Source organism: Aricia agestis, chromosome 2, assembly GCF_905147365.1.
Source record: "Aricia agestis chromosome 2, ilAriAges1.1, whole genome shotgun sequence".
Classification (NCBI taxonomy): Eukaryota; Metazoa; Arthropoda; class Insecta; order Lepidoptera; family Lycaenidae; genus Aricia; species Aricia agestis.
Window position 1 is genome coordinate 14,704,857 of NC_056407.1, and position 19,664 is coordinate 14,724,520.

Sequence of the window (19,664 nt, forward strand, 5' to 3'; positions counted from 1 at the left end):
TAACGAATTGGAATATGTTCCAAATATTTATTTAAATTAGATAATAAGACAATGGAGGACATCTCTTGCGGAAATAAATTTAGTATTGAAAATCCTACCAATAATTTGTTAGACTCAAATATATTAAGTAAGAATAAATGTAATTTGATTAATCTGGTGCATCAAAATTTACAAGGTATGGTAGGTAAAGAACTTGAAATTGAGTTATTTTTAAAGGAATTTAACATTGATATTATTTGTATATCTGAACACTGGTTCAGACAGTATGAACTCACTTTCAATTTCAATAACCACCAGATAGCTAGTTCGTTCAGTAGGGAAAATGCCATTAGAGGCGGCTCTTTAATATTAATTAGAAATAATTTAAAATTTAAGGAACGTAAAGATATTGTGAGTCTCTCTATTGAACGAACAATTGAAGTAGCTTGCATAGAGCTAAGTCATCTTATTATTGTGGGTGTATACAGGCCTCCTTCAGGGTTATTTGATACCTTTGAACAAACTATGGAACAAATACTGTCAAAAATATGTGCATCTAACAAAAGGGTTATTATATGTGGAGACTTTAATATTAATTTATTGGATTTAAATTCCACAACTGTTAGATTCACATCTTTATTTAAATCATATAACCTTTGCAATTTGTTTCATGAACCTACAAGAGTCTGTGAGACCACAGCTACTTGTATTGATAACATATTTACAAATCTCATTCCCGATAAAAAAGAAATAATTAATAAGTTAAGCTCTGATCACTGTGGACAGTTAGCATCATTTAATGTCAATTGCGATAATAACGTAAAGGATAATCTTGTGTTTGTTCCTGTGACTACAAAACGTATTGAGCAATTTAGAAGTAAATTAAATTCAAATATTCAGTCATTGGGTAGATCAAATAGCTCAGATGAAGCTTTTAATAATTTGTTTAAGGTAATAAGAACACAATTTAATACAGTATTTACTTCTAAAACAGTTAGAAACGATAATAAAAAAACCAGATTTATTGAATGGGCAACTAAAGGAATTAAAATAAGTAGGCAAAGATTATATGAATTATATGATGAGAGGTGTAGCAACAGTAGTGAATCATTTAAAGCATATGTTAAAAATTATTCTAAAACCTTCAGAAAAGTTTGTAAAGCTGCTAAGGCTCTATATATCAAAAATAAAATTAAAAATTCTAAAAATAAAATCAAAACTACATGGAAGGTTATATCTGGTGAGACTGGAAACGTCACCTGTCGTAACACTGATTTTGAATTATACTTTGAAAATAAAAAGATTACAAATAATCTCGAAGTTGCGACGGTTTTTGAAAAGTTTTTTGCTGACATTCCGGTCTCAACTACAAAAAATCTAAATTCCTCACCAGAAGCTGCTGAAAAGCTACTCAGAGACAATGTAAAGGAATGTGATGTCAATTTCAAGTTTAGGGAAATTAGCCCTAGAGATATTATTGATACCTTTAAATTGTTGAATATTAAAAATACTACTGATCTCTGGGGCATGTCTACAAAAATTATTAAATCGATAATTGACATCATAGCTCCTCATCTGGCAATAATTTTCAATGACTGCATTAAGAGTGGTGTTTTTCCTGACTTAATGAAGCACAGTAAGGTCGTACCTTTATTTAAAGCGGGAATTAAATCAGATCCGACTAATTACCGGCCTATTTCGATTTTACCGACTCTTAGTAAAATATTTGAAAAAATAATTTTACAGCAATTACTGTTACATTTTAATTTAAATAATTTATTACACAATAACCAATACGGTTTTACTAAGGGTCGTTCCACAACGGATGCTGGTATAGGTCTTCTTTGTAGCATATTTGAAGCTTGGGAGGAGTCACAGGATGCCTTAGGTATTTTTTGTGACCTCTCTAAGGCATTTGACTGTGTCGAGCATGCTACTTTAGTCAAAAAATTGCACCACTATGGCATAAGGGACTCAGCACTCAGCCTTTTGACTTCTTACCTCAAAAATAGGACTCAAAGGGTTGAAGTTAATAGTAAAAGATCCAATGGGACCAAAATAGAATTAGGTGTACCACAGGGATCCATTTTAGGACCATTTCTTTTTCTCATCTACATTAATGACTTACCTTATCTAGTTAAGGATAATGAGATAGTACTTTTTGCTGATGACACTTCACTTATTTTTAAAGTGAAGCGACGGCAGTCAAATTACGACGAGGTAAATAGTGCTCTCTCAAAAATAGTACATTGGTTTAATGTTAATAACTTACTTTTAAACTCTAAGAAAACCAAATGTTTAAAATTTACTTTGCCCAATGTTAGGCAAGTTCAAACCAATTTACTATTAAATGATGAGAAAATGAATTTGGTGGACTCCACTGTATTCTTAGGCATTACATTAGATAGTAAATTACGGTGGGGTCCTCATATTGCTAATCTTGCAGGTAAGCTCAGTTCTGCAGCATATGCAGTCAGAAAAATTAGGGAAATTTCTGATGAAGACACGGCAAGACTAGTTTATTTTAGTTATTTTCACAGTAGAATGTCTTATGGTATCCTTTTATGGGGAAACGCTGCCGACATCAATACAATTTTTGTGCTGCAGAAGCGAGCTATACGCTCAATTTATAAAATGTCAGCTTTTGAATCTCTGAGAGAAAAGTTTAAAGAAATTGGTATTCTAACTGTTGCTTCTCAATACATTTTGGATAATGTATTGTATGTTAGAAAGAATTTAACTAAATTTAAAACTAAAAGTGATAGTCACGGTAGAAACACTAGAAATAGGCACAAGCTGGAAATACCAGTGATCAGACTTAGCAAAATAAGTAAATCTTTTAAAGGTCAATGTATACGCCTTTACAATAAAATCCCGGAAAACGTTCAAAATCTATCAATTAATAAATTTAAAAAAGTAATTAAAGAACGTTTGTGTGCCAAAGCCTACTATACGGTCAAAGATTTCCTAAACGATAGCACATCTTGGGAGTAGGATGGCTGCTTGCAAGGCTGCTTCTACATTTATTATATGTGACTTACAATTGTGTATTCATATTGTATAGATTAAGTTATTTACATTGTAAATTTTATTTTTTTAAAAGACAAATTTTCCACTTTTTTACTAAAAAGTGGCCCCGTGCGAGTTTCTTACGCCGGTTCTTCTCGCCGGGTTAGTTCCCGAACCGGTGGTAGGCAACATGTAGTTCAACATTCTGAAAATATTTGATTCAAATTTATTCAGAAATAAAACAATTTTTATTTTTATTTTTATTTTATCATCATTATCACTACCACCAGTCACCAGACCATGAATTATCTAATTATAACCCTTATTATTGGTACTTTTAATCGACTTTAAGAATGAAACCCGAATTTGTCGAACGATTTACAAAATTATAATGTTATTTCAATGTAAATGATTCGATCTTGGTGTTTAGGTTACCAAGTTAGCAATTTGATCATAAGATCTATGAGGTATGTTATTCTCCTTAAAATGTATAAGGACGATTATAGTTATATTTGAGCATAATATTATATTATGTTGAGCTGATGAGTTTCCATGAGTGTAATGATAGAAATAAATTCACTGAACAGTACTTTAGAGCCTTTTAAAGACAGGCGTATGAACATTAATTTTATTATTGCTTGATTAAGAGCGAGCTGTCGGATCCAAAGTCACTAAGCATAACACATTGGTCTGTACAAAAAACCAGCTTATTAAATATGACTAAAAAGAGTGAAATTATTATTTTTAACAAAAAATTGAAACCGACTTCCAGGGTAAAAACAATAATAATTTATAATGAACCAAAAAGTGTTAAATAATTTTTACTCTTTAATGTGCCTGATGCATAACTCTCTTAAAGCTCAACTATTTCTATGCACACAATCTTGAAGTCGGTACCAGTCTTAAATATTAAAAATATTTTGTCATAGAACTCAGCATTCTTAGCTGGTACCGTCTTCAAAATAATGAAGATTGTGTCCATAGAAATAGTTGAGGTTTAGGAGAGTTATGCATAAGGCACATTAAAGAGTAAGAATTATTTAACACTTTTTGGTTCATTATAAATTATTATTGTTTTTACCCTGGAAGTCGGTTTTAATTTTTTGTTAAAAATAATAATACTTACCATCTGTTGCGAATTTAAAACAGCTATTGCCACGATTATATTTAAATTTGAAACGTAAGATATTATATTATAGTCGTAAGATAGGAATATTACCCCTTGCCTATTTCTGAGTTTAAAATGAAGAATGAAGAAGAATGTTTCAATGGGAGTAATTAAAACGCATGCTAGTTATATTGAGCAATATTTTGCAGATAATATAATACGTGCACACGTGATGAAAATTATTACAATACTTACCTACAATAACAAAAATTAAATGATATTAATTTTTAAGTTACTTTAGTACGTGATTAGCGTGTATTTTTTGCCTTTATAGACTATATTTTTTAATCTACCCACGCCCCATCTGCGCCATCTCAATGCCCCCTAATTTTATCTGGGTCTTCTACAACCCCCCCGAAAGTCTCAAACGCCCACAGGGGGGCGTTTGAGACTTTAGAAGTATGGATATTATTGAATATCCATACTTACTAATATTATAAATCGCAAAGTGTCTGTCTGTGTGTTACCTCTTCACGCTCAAACCACTGAACCGATTTTACTTGTAGTTCCGGGAAAAAACAAAGGATACATTTTATCCCGGAACATTGTACGGTTCCCGCGCGATAAACGAATTTTGGTGCAACGGAGTTGCGGGCATCATCTAGTAGAATAGAACTTGAGAGGTGTCAAGAGACACCCGAATGGAACGAAGTTAATTCTTAAACGACATCTATTGACACCCCGGAATACTAACAACGCATCGCTGTTTATTCTCAAAAAACGCCATCTAGTTGACGCACAAGAATACTATCAACGCCCTCTGCCCCTACCATGCAGGTACTAATAAAAAAGTGTCGAGGTCAAATACCGTTCCGTCTAGCCCCCTTTACGCCGAACGCGCGATAAGGAACTTCGATCCATTAAAGTCTGGTTCTTGGGCCATAGCCAATGCAATATGAATACAAGTAGGTACTCTGATTTACAGGCGGCACCAACGAGCGCATCCCAAGAAGCAGCTGTTTTCTGCCCCCGTGAACAAGTTCACTGCCAAAACTGCCACTTCTGGTCGCAACTTGTCACGAATAAGAAGCTGCCTAGACGAATATAAGAAGACGCCAGTGAAGGCTATGAAGATTCAAGAAAAGGCCGTGTCAATGGAGGACTTGACTCCTTCGAAAAGGATAAAGAATGAAAAGTATGTCATTAAAAGTAATTTTAAATATCATTAAAAGACACTAGCGTATAGATTTCCTAGGATTTAAAATGTGATTTGATGTGGTGAAACCCTAATCCCTAATTGTGTAAATACAAACCCTAATCCCACCGCTGCCATTCTCCTGTCTTGCGTGTTGTCCTCCGCGCGCGGATTGTTCGCATACGGGTGAGCACATGCTCCTGGCGGCGCTCGCATGATATGAAAAACCTTTATGAAATGGTTTTAATTTTTATGACCGAAGATCCGCGCGCGGATGATGGCAGCCTTTGAATGATTTGTCTTCAACTCTTCATGACACGTCTGATGACACTTCTTAAAAAAATAAATCGTTCGCGGAGTCCCTACAAGGCCTATGTGGAGCTCCAGAGCACCACGGAGCACAATTTGAGAATGGCTGTTGTATAGTGTGTAAATACATTATGCTGGGTTTCCATGCTTGCCAACGCTTGGCAAGCATCCACAAGGCACAAGCTTCCACAAATCTCGCTTGGCATTTGGTCTTTGGAAATCGTTTACACGCTTGTGAATGCGTCAGTGTATTACGTACATCCAAGCAAGCGCCCTTTGATCTGTGTCCAAAAACCGACACTGCACCGGATCGGATAGTTAAGCGTCCACAAGCTCACGCAAGCCAAGCCAGATACTTTCTTTAAACACGCTTGTGCTTGTGCCTTGTGGACGCTGGTCAAGCCTTGGAAAGCATAGAAAGTAAAAACGCAGAATAAGACTCACCAAAATTCCGAACAAACCTTGTGCAATGCCGTCTACGAATCTATTTTCTTTAATAGCGTCAACCAGATAAAAACAAAGGCCTAACGGAGTTTTGTGACGTCTATGTCGTCATCGTGGAATTCCGAAAGTTCCATGACGTCCTTTTAAGGGTTCAGTAGTTCAGTCTTGAAACCCCAAGGATATTGTTATGCATGTCAGTCCGAGTCAGTCTTTGTTCTACCACTTCTACCGTCCAGATTGTTAGAACTAGAGTGTTAAAAACTTAAAACTTTGTATATAACATTAAGCATACGAGGGCTGCTATTTATGTATCCGGAATTAAAAAAAGAAACAAACATATATCATTTAATATGGTTTTATTGCTTTTCAAAATATTCGCCGCGATGATCGACATACTTTTGCATACGCTGGAACCAATTTTCATAGCACTTTTTCCATTCTGATTGAGGTATCTCCAAAACGTGTATTTTGAACGCATCAACAGCCTCTTCGCGGCTCGAAAAACGTTGACCACGTAATTTGTTCTTCGCGTATGGAAATAAAAAGAAATCGTTAGGTGCCAAATCAGGGCTGTACGGCGGATGACCAGTCAATTCAATCTTTTGACCCTCCAAAAACTGAGTTGTTTCAGCTGAGGTGTGACAGCTAGCATTGTCGTGATGTAATATGATTCTGCGTTGTCGGTTGTCCTTTCTTATTTCTTCAAAGACTTCTGGTAAACAAATGGTCGTATACCATTCAGAATTAACCGTTTTACGATTCTCTAATGGCACTGTAGCCACATGTCCATTAATTCCAAAAAAACAGGAGACCATTTGCTTCAAAGTACTTTTTGCACGAGTAACTTTTGTTGGTTTCGGCTCATCTTGGAACACCCACACCGTTGACTGTTGTTTAGTTTCGGGGTCATATGCATAGATCCAAGATTCATCACCTGTGTAGATATTATAAACGGTTTTTGACGTACCACGGTTGTATTTTTTTATCATTTTTTTGCACCAATCGACACGAGCCCGTTTTTGATCGATTGTCAAGTTGTGCGGAATCCAACGCGAACATATTTTTTTTACAGCCAAATGTTCGTGTAATATCTTATGTATGCTCGTCATACTTATGCCTAAGGACGCCTCTATCTCGCGATATGTAACATGACGATCACGCATTATTAGTTCCCGCACAGCATCTATATTTTGTGGGACAACAGCTGTTTTTGGGCGACCTTCTTTATTTTCATCCGTGAGCATAGACCGCCCACGATTAAACTCACTGTACCAGTGATAAACAGTGGTTTTTGATGGTGCTTCATCTCCAAAAGTTGCGGTGAGTTGAATAAAGCACTGTTGTTGATTTAGCCCACGCCGAAAATCGTAGTAAATCATTGCACGAAAATGTTCACGCGTTAAATCCATGGCAAATGAAGACACGCAATTTTCAAAATGACGCCACAATGGAAAAATAATTGACAGTCACATGAAACAAAATGTATTCTTCAACCAAAGAGTTCTATTTTCAAATGTTGTAATTACTTTTTAAATATTGTTCTTGTAAGTGGCCAGTTCCGGATACATAAATAGCAGCCCTTGTACTTAAAGATTAAAGGGAACAAAGGGACATGAGGGAAAAACAATTCTTCTATGTCTACTTCTTCGAATAATGACCGCCGTGCTATGCTCGCTAGTGTAATTAAGTTTTTATTTCAGCAACGACAATCGTCTATCGATTGTCCGCTCGCCGAAGATCCGTACAGCAGACGAAGACCAGGCCGCTGCGAGGGTCGCCAGGTTCATGGTGGTTGCCGCGTGGAGGAGGAGACGACAGGAGATACGGTGCCTGAGGAAGACCTTGGAGTGTCAGGTGAAGTTTATGTGGAATTTTCATAAATTAACTGAGAGATCAGCTATTTGTTATTAATTGATATAGCAGCCATATTATATAACTAGCTGTTGCCCGCGACTTCGTCCGCGTGGACTTCAGTTTATAGCGCGCGATGTCTACAAAATTGGTGTCAAAAGCTTTTATAAAAAAAACCCTGGTACCCCTTAAATCAATACAGCTGTGCAGTGTGCACACAATAAGTATTTCATTTTTTTATATTAAACTTTATATTTTATGCTAAATTTTAAAGCTTATTTAGCCCTCCAATTACACAACTTTACCCATAAACTATTTATCATTGATAGATTTAAGGTTACGTCACTGCACAGATAAAGTACTGAGTTATTTAATACCGTAGAATAGATATAACAATCGAAAAAAATCGAAACTTAAGTGTAAGATGATACCACGTGTTATAGAAAGACTTTTGAGCAAGCGTCAGCGCGATGTAGAAGACGCACGGCGCCATCTATTATGATTTTTTTGAACTAACTTAATTTGAACAAATTTACGCATTTTCACCCCCTTACAACCCTTTTTCCCAGTAAAAAAGTAGCCTATGTCCTTTGTGAGGCTTTAGACTATCTGTATACAAAATTTCATTACAATCGGTTCGGAAGTTTTGGCGTTTGGCGTGAAAGCGAGACTGACAGACTGACAAACAGACAGACAGACAGACAGACAGATATACTTTTGGCGTTTGGCGTGAAAGCGAGACTGACAGACAGACAGACAGACAGAGATACTTTCGCATTTATAATATTAGTATAGATTATGTGCACACTGCACAGCTGTTTTTGGGTATTTTGATTAATTAAGGGCCGCGCTACACCGGAATGGCGCTGCCATGCGAGGCGAGCACTTTCAGCGCTGCCATTCCGGTGTAGCGCGGCTCTAAGAGGGGTACCACTTACCAGGGTTTTAAAAAGTTTTTAAATTTGACACAAATTTTGTTGACACCGCGCGCTATAAACTATTAACTAAAGTCCACGCAGACGATGTCGCGGGCAACAGCTAGTTATGAATAAAAACAATATTATATAGTAAAGTAGGTATGATTAGTTCTGTTACAATAATAAAGTAAAAAATAAAACGCCATCTGTTTTCATATATTAGAATTAAAATGTTGATTGCATTGATATATTTTCTGGATGGAATATAGGCCAACACGGTACACTCGAACTCCTTTATTTTAGAGCGCCTTCTGTTGTCAACTTGTCACATATATTAGAAATGCAGTAGGAGTTCTATAAGATAAGATAGATTGATTATTATCATACCAAGTGATTATATTATTAAACATACTCGTAATATTCTAACGTATTAAAAACTATAAACAAAAACACACTAACTAATAAGTATGATTAATTCTATGTTACAATAAAGTAAAAAATAAAACGCCATCTGTTGAATCGTATTAGAACTAAAATGTTCATTGCATCGATATATTTCAGGATTTTTTATAATATTATACATAAAATATGTTTAAGATTTTTGAAATTTTATTTTAATACACATCCAAGACCCAGGAACATTGAAAACTTTTCTTTCCGCCTGCGGGACTCGAACCCAGGACCCCCGGGATGAGCGCTGGCCACGCGCAATGCGAATTCATTTTCATCGATATTTTCATGGAAATAAGATATTTTCCCACATCAAAATGTAGCCTATGTCCTTTCTCAGACTCTAGAATAACTGTGTACAAAATTTCATTGCAATCGGTTTAGTAGTTTTGGCGTGAAAGCAAGACAGACAGACAGACAGAGATACTTTCGCATTTATAATATTAGTATGGATAGTATGGATTAGAAATGCAGTAGGAGTTTTATAAGATAAGATAGATTGATTATTATTATACCAAGTGATTATATTATTAAACATAATATTCTAACGTATTAAAAACTATAAACAAAAACATACTAACTAATAAGTATGATTAGTTCTATGTTACAATAAAGTAAAAAATAAAACGCCATCTGTTGAATCGTATTAGAACTAAAATGTTCATTGCATCGATATATTTCTGGATTTTTTATAATATTATACATAAAATATGTTTAAGATTTTTGAAATTTTATTTTAATACACATCCAAGACCCAGGAACATTGAAAACTTTTTGTTCCGCCTGCAGGACTCGAACCCAGGACCCCCGGGATGAGCGCTGGCCACGCGCAATGCGAATTCATTTTCATCGATATTTTCATGGAAATAAGATATTTTCCCACATCAAAATGTAGCCTATGTCCTTTCTCAGACTCTAGAATAACTGTATACAAAATTTCATTGCAATCGGTTCAGTAGTTTTGGCGTGAAAGCAAGACAGACAGACAGACAGACAGATAGACAGATAGACAGAGATACTTTCGCATTTATAATATTAGTATGGATGACAAGTTTTTGACAGGGAGTCAATAACCTCTATCGCCATGTTTCGCCGAGTACAGTAAAGCAGACTTAGAACCTTGAAAGGGGTTTGGGTAATATTGGCGTCATTTTCAAATCTCGCGGCCACTCACCAAACCGGCATATTATGAAAGAACATATCAAGGGGAGTAAACTTTATTATGGACACACAGCTAAACTATATCGGATCCGAGATATTAGGTATTTTAAGTTCGTATTTTCAACTAAACGTAAATTCAATCATAACCTGAATATTCAGGAAAATACAAAAAAGGCGTTATTTATTAGCTTAAAGCCTTCCTCGATAAATGGGCTATCCAACACAAAAATATTTTTTCAAATCGAACAAGCAGTTCCTGAGATTAGCACATTCAAATTTCAAACACACACACTTCAGCTTCATAATATTAGTATACAGGGTATAACAATACTAAGTGATAATACTTTAGGGTGTGTACTGTGTATGAGTCCCGTGTATAGAGTTCACTGTAAAAGTAGTAGCGCTGAAACAGAACATATTTTTTTTCACTTTCGTATGGAGAAACTGTTTACGCCAGGGCGCTTGCCCAAGCAGAAAGGAACACGGTCGGGTTTGAGTGAGCAGCAGTAGAGCCGATTTCCCAACCCAAAAAAAAAATATGCAAATCACAAAAAAAAATATCAGAGTGTACTCTATACCAGGGACACTTAATATTATATACTTACCCTAACTAAAGTATTATGACTTATGTTACAACCTGTAGATATACAGGGTGTAACAAAAATAAGTGATAATATATATTTTTTTCAATAATAAAATCCTTTATTGAAGAATTCCACAAAAAACTTAATCTAATTACCCGCAAAACCACATTGCGGTTTGTCGGCGGGCTTTACGCTCTTTACTTTCTATAACTAATATGTTTAATTCTAATATTGTAACTAAAATTAGATGCCCTTAAAGCAGCCAAGTAAGTACCCTGAGAATACAGCCCAACAAACAATAATTATTATTGACATACTTATTTGATAAAGGACCCTGTACTGAACAAGTTTTACATTATAAATTAACATTTATGAAAGCCCCTTATATTATGTACTTATATAATGTGTAACTTATATGATAATGAGCTAAAACAGCTAAGTAAGTATCCTGAGAATACAGCCCAATAACAATAATTGGACGCTGCCAAGCATCCGTGTACCAACCCACACAAAAATTGCGTATCGAGTCATGAATGCAGATATGTTCCTTAGATGATTTAGAACAAGACTGCATTCAAAACTCAATGACAACAAAAAATTGCGGGCCAGGACACTAATGCCCAACAGCGACCAACCATTGTCATTTGATATTTTAAAGTGAACTCAGTACTGAACAAGTTTTACATTTTAAATTAACATTTATGAAGGCCCTCTATATTATGTCCTTATATAATGTGTAACTAATATTATAATAAGATAACATAGCTGAGTAAGTACCCTGAGAATACAGCCCAATAAAAAATAGTTATTGACACATTTGATATTTTATAAGTGCACTGTACTGAACAGGTATTACATTATAAATCAACATTTTTGTTTAGTTTGGTCAGCTTATACTCACAATTATTATATTTATTTATTATATTTAGTATTGAGTTTTGAATACTTAATAAAACAATTCGCTACAACATCAAAACCAGTTTATAATAATGGTATAAGTACCATTATTACAAACTAGTTTCTGTGGTGAAATTTAGGTAGCGAATTGTTTCATTGAGTAATATGCAAACAATCTATACTAGTCTATACTAATATTATAAATGCGAAAGTATCTCTGTCTGTCTGTCTGTCTGTCTGTCTGTCTCGCTTTCACGCCAAAACTACCGAACCGATTGTAATGAAATTTTGTATACAGATAGTCTAAAGCCTGAGAAAGGACATAGGCTACTTTTTTACTGGAAAAAGGGTTGTAAGGGGGTGAAAATACGAAAATTTGTTCAAATTAAGTTAGTTCCAAAAATTCATACTAGATGGCGCCGTGCGTCTCTTACATCGCGCTAACGCTTGCCCAACATCTTTCTATAAGAGGTGGTATCATTATACAATCAAGTTTCGATTTTTTTCGATTGTTATATCTATTCTACGGTATTAAATAACTCAGTACTTTATCTGTGCAGGCAGTGACGTAACCTTAAGACCAAATTTCACCAACGACTGTTAAAGTTAATGCTCGAATTAGTATCACGTTAGCTGTTTCGTTTTTCATATGAATGAAAGAGAAGATAGGACATTTTAACAAGCTGTTAACACTAACAGACGTTGGTGAAATTGGGGCTAAACCTATCAATGATAAATAGTTTATGGGTAAAGTTGTGTAATTTGGGGGCTAAATAAGCTTTAAAATTTGGCATAAAATATAAAGTTTAATATAAAAAAATTAAGTACTTATTGTGTGCACACTGCACAGCTGTATTGATTTAAGGTGTACCAGGGTTTTTTTATAAAAGCTTTTGACACCAATTTTGTTGACATCGCGCGCTATAAACTGAAGTCCACGCGGACGAAGTCGCGGGCAACAGCTAGTTTATAATATAAGTAAGATTATTTCACCAGGCGAACAGTTCTGAGCGTCTGCGTATACAAGTGAGCACACTCAAGTCTCTGCTGGACTCGGACAACACGAAGGTGCGACTGGCCATCAGGGAGCTGGAGCGACTGAAACTGCTGCTGCGGGAAAAGGAAGTTGAGAAGGCTTTGTCGGAAAGGGTGAAATTAATATTTGTATCTACTATCTTATGCGTCACAAACTTTAAGGTTGACCACAAAACTGGAGGGGGACAGGGGAATTTGTAGATTTTTCACAATAACTACCAATAACATGATACAAGTACAATATATTATGCTAGTTTATACTTTATGTTACCGTACCCAAATACATAAATATTAAATACAGTAGCTGTATAATATAATCTGTCTATAATATTAGCCCATCTCACTGTTCTACTGATATTATGTTTCCATACGTGCACCCGCCACCCACCCACTCCTCCCCCCATTAAAAAGACCTACACATGGAATAACCCGCATTCCTCCTCTATTTTTCTGGGACATCCAGCCTAACTTAAATGGCTAGATGTCTGTGCCTTTTAACACATAATGTTATTAATATCGGATCGGATCGGATTTTTACGAAGTAAGAACTAAGAACATTTAAATTTCTATATTATAGGAGGAAAAAGTAATAACATAAATGCAGTTAATTTATTCCAGAAACTTGTTTGTGCTAATGTTTTAAGTGCACAAGTTTATTTATATAGACGTTATGTAGTTGCTTAAACTGAACTTACTTATGTACGGTCTAATACCTATTGCAATTGGATAAGGAAAAAGTCGCGGACAGAAAATAAGATACTTACCTAATAATACAATCTCGAGTCTACACTCAAGTCAATACAATATGTATCTCGTTGTTTTAAAGGTATCATGTTTTTAGGGTTCCGTATCCAAAGGGTAAAAATCGGCCAAGTGCGAGTCGGACTCGCGCACGAAGGGTTCCGTACCATTATAGAACAAAATTATGCAAAAAATTGTTTTTTGTATGGGAGCCCCCCTTAATTTTTTATTTTGTTTTAATATTATTATTAAATATTAAAGTACAGAGATTGTATTATTGGGTACCTTATTTTCTTATTATTTTAACTGTGTATTCTAGTTTCTAATATATTAACAAAAGCTAATGTCACGCAAACTGCAAAGGTTGGAGCAGAGGGCGTTACTAGCATATACTTATTATATATTTAATAAGAAGTAAATAATCCTACCAGAATTCAATATGTTGCACACGTCATATCAGCATATTGACAAAGAAACATTGTCTAGCCGCTAGCGTTAAAAAATAGTTTTATTAATTGATATTAGGTTTTGTGACTGACTTCGTAATTTGTATCACAGGAGAAGCAAGCACTACAACAGGACATTTGCAGCGCAGAGGATAGAGCTGCAGAAATGGCTGTCGGTGAGCCGGTTTCCTTCTATTTGTTAAACGACTTCAAAAAAGGGAAGCTATCCATTCGCCCCGTATGTTGGTATGTTATATTTCCAGCACTGCCTAGCATTCGTAAAATATGTAAGTGTATATCACATGTGCGAAATTTAAAAAATGTATGACGTATATTAAATGTACCTCTATGTATGAATGTTTTTATGTTTGACACGATAGAGTAATACACTATATTCTCTAAGCCCGGGCGCGCACTAGCGGCCAGGCCGCGGTGGCGGCTAGGTCGCAGCGGCCATCGAAAGTATGGTGTGGCCGCAGGTCGCGTTGCGGTCAGGTGCGCGTTGTCTATGGCGGTTTCATACGAAGGTATCTATCTCGATGGCCGCTGCAGCCTGGCCGCCGCGGCTTGGCCGCTAGTGCGCGCCCGGGCTAAGGTTACATAGCGGCACCTGGTTTTTTTTTTTATGAAATAAAGGGGCAAACGAGCAAACGGGTCACCTGATGGAAAGCAACTTCCGTCGCCCATGGACACTCGCAGCATCAGAAGAGCTGCAAGTGCGTTGCCGGCCTTTTAAGAGGGAATAGGGTAATAGGGAAGGGTAGGGAAGGGAAGGGAAGGGAATAGTTGAGGGTAGGGAAGGGAATAGGGTAGGGGTAAGGGGATTGGGCCTCCGGTAAACTCACTCACTCGGCGAAACACAGCGCAAGCGCTGTTTCACGCCGGTGGCAAATAGTGTTTTAAACACCCTCATTTAAGCAAGATAAACCTAACTTATGGGTTTTAGTTACACCTACGTTGATCGCGTCGGTAATCCATAGCTATTATAATATTTATTATCATTTATCACACAAACCGAAAGACACAGTTTGGGGAGTTCGCATTCATAACATTTGAATGTTTTCTAATAGTATATATAAAATTTATATCACACAGGCTGGCGTAATTGTCGCAATGAGCTAGAGAACGTCCAAAAGTCGCTAGCTCTGGCGGAAGAAGACCTGCGCGCTGAGCGTACCCTCGTCGCAGAAGTCTCGGCTCAGAGGGTACACGCGTATAACAGGGTAAGTCCGCAATGCACTTGGACTTGTGACTCCTCTAGTGATGCAGCAGGCTTAGTATAACAGCTGTGGAAATGGGAAAGCAGAAATACTGACAGATTTCAGGACGAAAATAACAGACATCCTTTGTCTTTTCTTCTTTTAGATATAATATTAGCAAAATATTGAAGTAGGCAAGTTACAAGGTTTGTTTAAATGATAATAAGTACCTACCGTTGCTCATGTTCTAAAATGTTACTTAACCACTTTATTCACTCATATCTTCAGTTTCCTCTGCTTTTCAGTTGGCCCTGCTTCAAAAGGAGCTTGCAAATCACGAAGAGATGCTGTCTCAGATGGAAGAAGAGGTCACATCGTTAAAGCGCGAGGCGAGAGACAAACAGGAGGCCGTAGAAAAACTCAACGATAACCTCAATTTCGAAATAGAGTAACTTTATTTTACCTTTTAAATTATAATTAATTATCAAGACTTTACCGACAACTGACATAAATTGTTTCAAGATTCCCAAAGTCAAAAGTATTGTGTCTATAATAAAGTGAGCGGCGATAATTGTTTGCCATGATGCCATTTTCTGTAATTTTCCCAAAAACCTAAGGACCTAAGGACTAAGGACCTATTTTAAGCACTGTCGAGTGTCGACAGACCATGAAAATAATCTCTTAATACTGGGCCCTGGGTCTGACTTCGAAGAAAAGAGATTAAAAAAAAAAAAACATGTTATGGAGCGAAAGTAGGGGAAAAAATTGTGTTTTTGTATGGGAGGCCCCCCTTAATTATTTATTTTATTTCAATTTTATTATGAAATATTAAAGTACGTATATAATTGAGGATTTTGTGAAAATTTCAAGTGTCTATGGTTGGGTTGCACCAACTAACTTTAACTATAAATGTAACTTTAACTATAACTTTAACTATAATGCAAAATGTCAAATCTTTGGTTAAAGTTAAAAATGGACGCCATCAAGACGCCATATTTAACCATAACCATAGATCTCGACAAGGTTTTATATGCACGTGGCGAAAAGAGGAACTAACGCTGTCATCATACAAAAACGCAATTTTTGACAGTTCTCCTTTACCAGTAGCGCCCCCGCCCACGTTCATTTATAATCTTGTTGGACCAGCTGTCATCTGTCAATTTCTCCGGTCAAAGTTAAGTTTAATAACCCACCCTTAGTGTGGGTTGCACCAGAGGTTAAAGATGGTAAAAGTTAAAGTTAAGGTTAATGTTATGGTTATAGTTAAGGTTTAATTTAGCTTTAACTTTGACCGGAGAAATTAATAGTATTTGTTGTTATAGCGGCACCAGAAATACACAATCTGTGAAAATTTCAGAAGTCTAGCTATAGCGGTTCTTGAGATACAGCCTGGAGACAGACAGACGGACAGACATTGAAGCCTCAGTAATAGGGTCCCGTTTTCACCCTATGGGTACGGAACCCTAAAAAATGAACTAAAAGAAAAAACAACGTAAACCAGCTTACAAAGAGAAATGAAATCCCACCAAAAACATTTTCATGTAAAAATGTTGCCAAGATGAGAACATAATATTATAGTTCGTCGTGGCAAAAAGTAGTGAGATCTCATGTAGAGCCAAGTTTCTTACCTTAGATACTCAGCCCTAAATCTAAAAACCTTAATTTTATATTATTATCAAATATTTTGCCGCGCTTTAGTGTAAAATTAAGGTTTTTAGATTTAGGGCTGAGTATATAAGGTAAGAAACTTGGCTCTACATGAGATCTCACTACTTCTTGCCACGACGAACTATAATATTTTGTTCTCATCTTGGCAACATTTTTACATGAAAATGTTTTTGGTGGGATAACCCTTTTCTGTAATTTTCCCAAAAACCTAAGGACCTAAGCATGTCAAGGACCTATTTTAAGCACTGTCGAGTGTCGACAGACCATGAAAATAATCTCTTAATACTGGGCCCTGGGTCTGACTTCGAACTCCATTGTTGCTAGGGCTCGCACACAGCTATCCCGTGAGAACGCGGCGCTACAGTCAAAGTTGTCGCGCGTGAAGTCGGAGCGCGATAACATTGCGTCGCTGGTGGCCACCCTACGGGAACGACTGACGCACACGCAGCTCGAACTGGCCAGCACACGCCGCAGGGTGCTGTGGCCAAGACCTGTCATGAGGTATGCAGTCAAGTTTCTAGTAAAATTAATTTATTATAGTGGAGATCTCAGTGATAAGGGCGCGGGCGTCAACATGGCGACGCTGGAGGTGACCCTGCGGGAATGACAGACATATTGCAGCTCGAACTGGCTAGCGACCTGTCATGATACCAGGCATGTGGCACAGAGCAGATGATAAGCACCGATTCATGTATTAGAGTTGAGATCCATGACGATGGTCCTTCTTTGGTATTAGAGACAGTATGCTGTATAATAAACTGTAGGATCTTCAGTAGCAAATGAAGTGTAGGCGGACTATGATTCAGGTAGCACCACAGAATCAAGTCATTCAGTATTAGAAGCAAGGGTTTGCACACATCCGTCTGGTCTAGACGTCTACAGAAGAGGTTGGCAAAGAAAGTGTATACGGACTCACGGAGCCAGACTCTAGGTATGATGTCGCTGGTAGCAACCCATTAGCTACATTTAAACTAAAGCTTACACCGGTTATACCTCTCCAGTAGATAATGCTAATGGCCGAAGCGTAGCGTGCCTTGGTGGGGCCCCGTATAAAATTTGGGGGCCTCAGGAATACTTGTAACTTACGCACATCACGGGGGTTTCAGTTGCCTCTGGCCCAAGGGCCCCATACCATATAATTGATACGACAGATACGGCGATAGCTACGCCCCTAGCTAATGGATAAACTTCTACGAATAGATGACTTGACTTGAGTGACGACAAATGTATTATGTAATCTGCAGTGTAAGCAGAGTCACAGTGTTACAACGCAGAGTTCTCCAAACGAATTCGGGCCGTAAAATTATTCTAGAAGATACTAAAACTATAACTTACTTTCAGTCTTGCTGTGTTTACGCGCTTTGTTTATTTTTTCAGATTGTTCCAGTGCGCGAGATCGTGGCTTCACCCGTTGGCTCTCTCCGAGGCTCTCATGTGGTCCCTCTTTCCTACACGATACGGATGTTAAACTACAGCTAAATAGATGATAAACAACTTGATATAGATGTCAATTATAATTCATTTATGGCTATATACTCGTAGTCCAACGCGGAGCGCATGTTTGTAAACTAACTATCTATTAATCTGTATCTGTTACAAAAATTAATAGAAAAAACAAATTAATAGAGCGAAAGCAACACAATACCTACGCGAATACGCGATAGCCTTCGTGCTCTGCGACCGTGCTTTAGGTAAAATAGCTAATTTGTTATTGAAAAATATTTTATAAGTATGAGGTAGGTATTCGAATTTCATTCTACATTTAACTTTTTTGGTAGGTAAGGTATACAAAAGTTTTATAGGTCCTCCTAGGTATATTAGTCTATTTATTTTAGAAAGATATATTTTAAGTGTTATTTATTATTTGAATATATTAATTACTTTAGATTACGTATGTTTTATTTTTCCATATTCCAGTCATTATGAAACTCCACCAAAGCGTCAACAAACAAATTGCATTCAAATATGTTCTATGACGTCACTAATTCACTATATTGGTATAATATACTACATTATATTGACTCATGAAGCCCTAAGCGGCCGCATCCGGCCGCGATAACAATAGATAAGCTATTGTGTCTCGTTATTCCACGATCGATGGGCAGTAGTGATATGTATATATAGTGATAGATGGAATGTAGTGGCGTCATAGGCGCTGGGACATAAATGAATGAAATATTATCGGGAAACTGGTTTAGAAAAGTGAATTTCTATGCTTCGGTAAGACCATAATTAACAAAATATACTTTAACATCACAATAGTGGGATATATTACTGCAAAGTTTTCACGCTAGAGCCTAGAGGCAGCACCAGCACAGACAGTAAACAAAAAGTATTGTTCGACGTTTGACAGCGTTTGTGCTGTTACGACGTGTGGATGTTGGATTATTATGTTCGACGTTTGACAGCGTTTGTGCTGTTACGACGTGTGGATGTTGGATTATTATGTTCGACGTTTGACAGCGTTTGTGCTGTTACGACGTGTGGATGTTGGATTATTATGTTCGACGTTTGACAGCGTTTGTGCTGTTACGACGTGTGGATGTTGGATTATTATGTTCGACGTTTGACAGCGTTTGTGCTGTTACGACGTGTGGATGTTGGATTATTATGTTCGACGTTTGACAGCGTTTGTGCTGTTACGACGTGTGGATGTTGGATTATTATGCTG

At 36.8% G+C, this 19,664-nt stretch overlaps 1 protein-coding gene across 1 annotated transcript in view; it reads left to right on the forward strand.

The window, feature by feature from the left end:
* The window catches only part of LOC121739735 (paramyosin), a 31,812-nt gene extending 12,978 nt beyond the window's left edge, over positions 1 to 18,834 (forward strand). The window contains exons 3-10 of the mRNA XM_042132284.1: positions 5,082 to 5,291; positions 7,745 to 7,898; positions 12,901 to 13,053; positions 14,239 to 14,302; positions 15,222 to 15,349; positions 15,631 to 15,773; positions 17,318 to 17,494; positions 18,371 to 18,834. Of these exons, the coding sequence (XP_041988218.1) occupies positions 5,082 to 5,291; positions 7,745 to 7,898; positions 12,901 to 13,053; positions 14,239 to 14,302; positions 15,222 to 15,349; positions 15,631 to 15,773; positions 17,318 to 17,494; positions 18,371 to 18,461 (1,120 nt within the window). The 3' untranslated portion in view covers positions 18,462 to 18,834. The remainder of the gene's footprint in view (positions 1 to 5,081; positions 5,292 to 7,744; positions 7,899 to 12,900; positions 13,054 to 14,238; positions 14,303 to 15,221; positions 15,350 to 15,630; positions 15,774 to 17,317; positions 17,495 to 18,370) is intronic.
* The last annotated feature ends 830 nt before the right edge of the window (positions 18,835 to 19,664 follow it).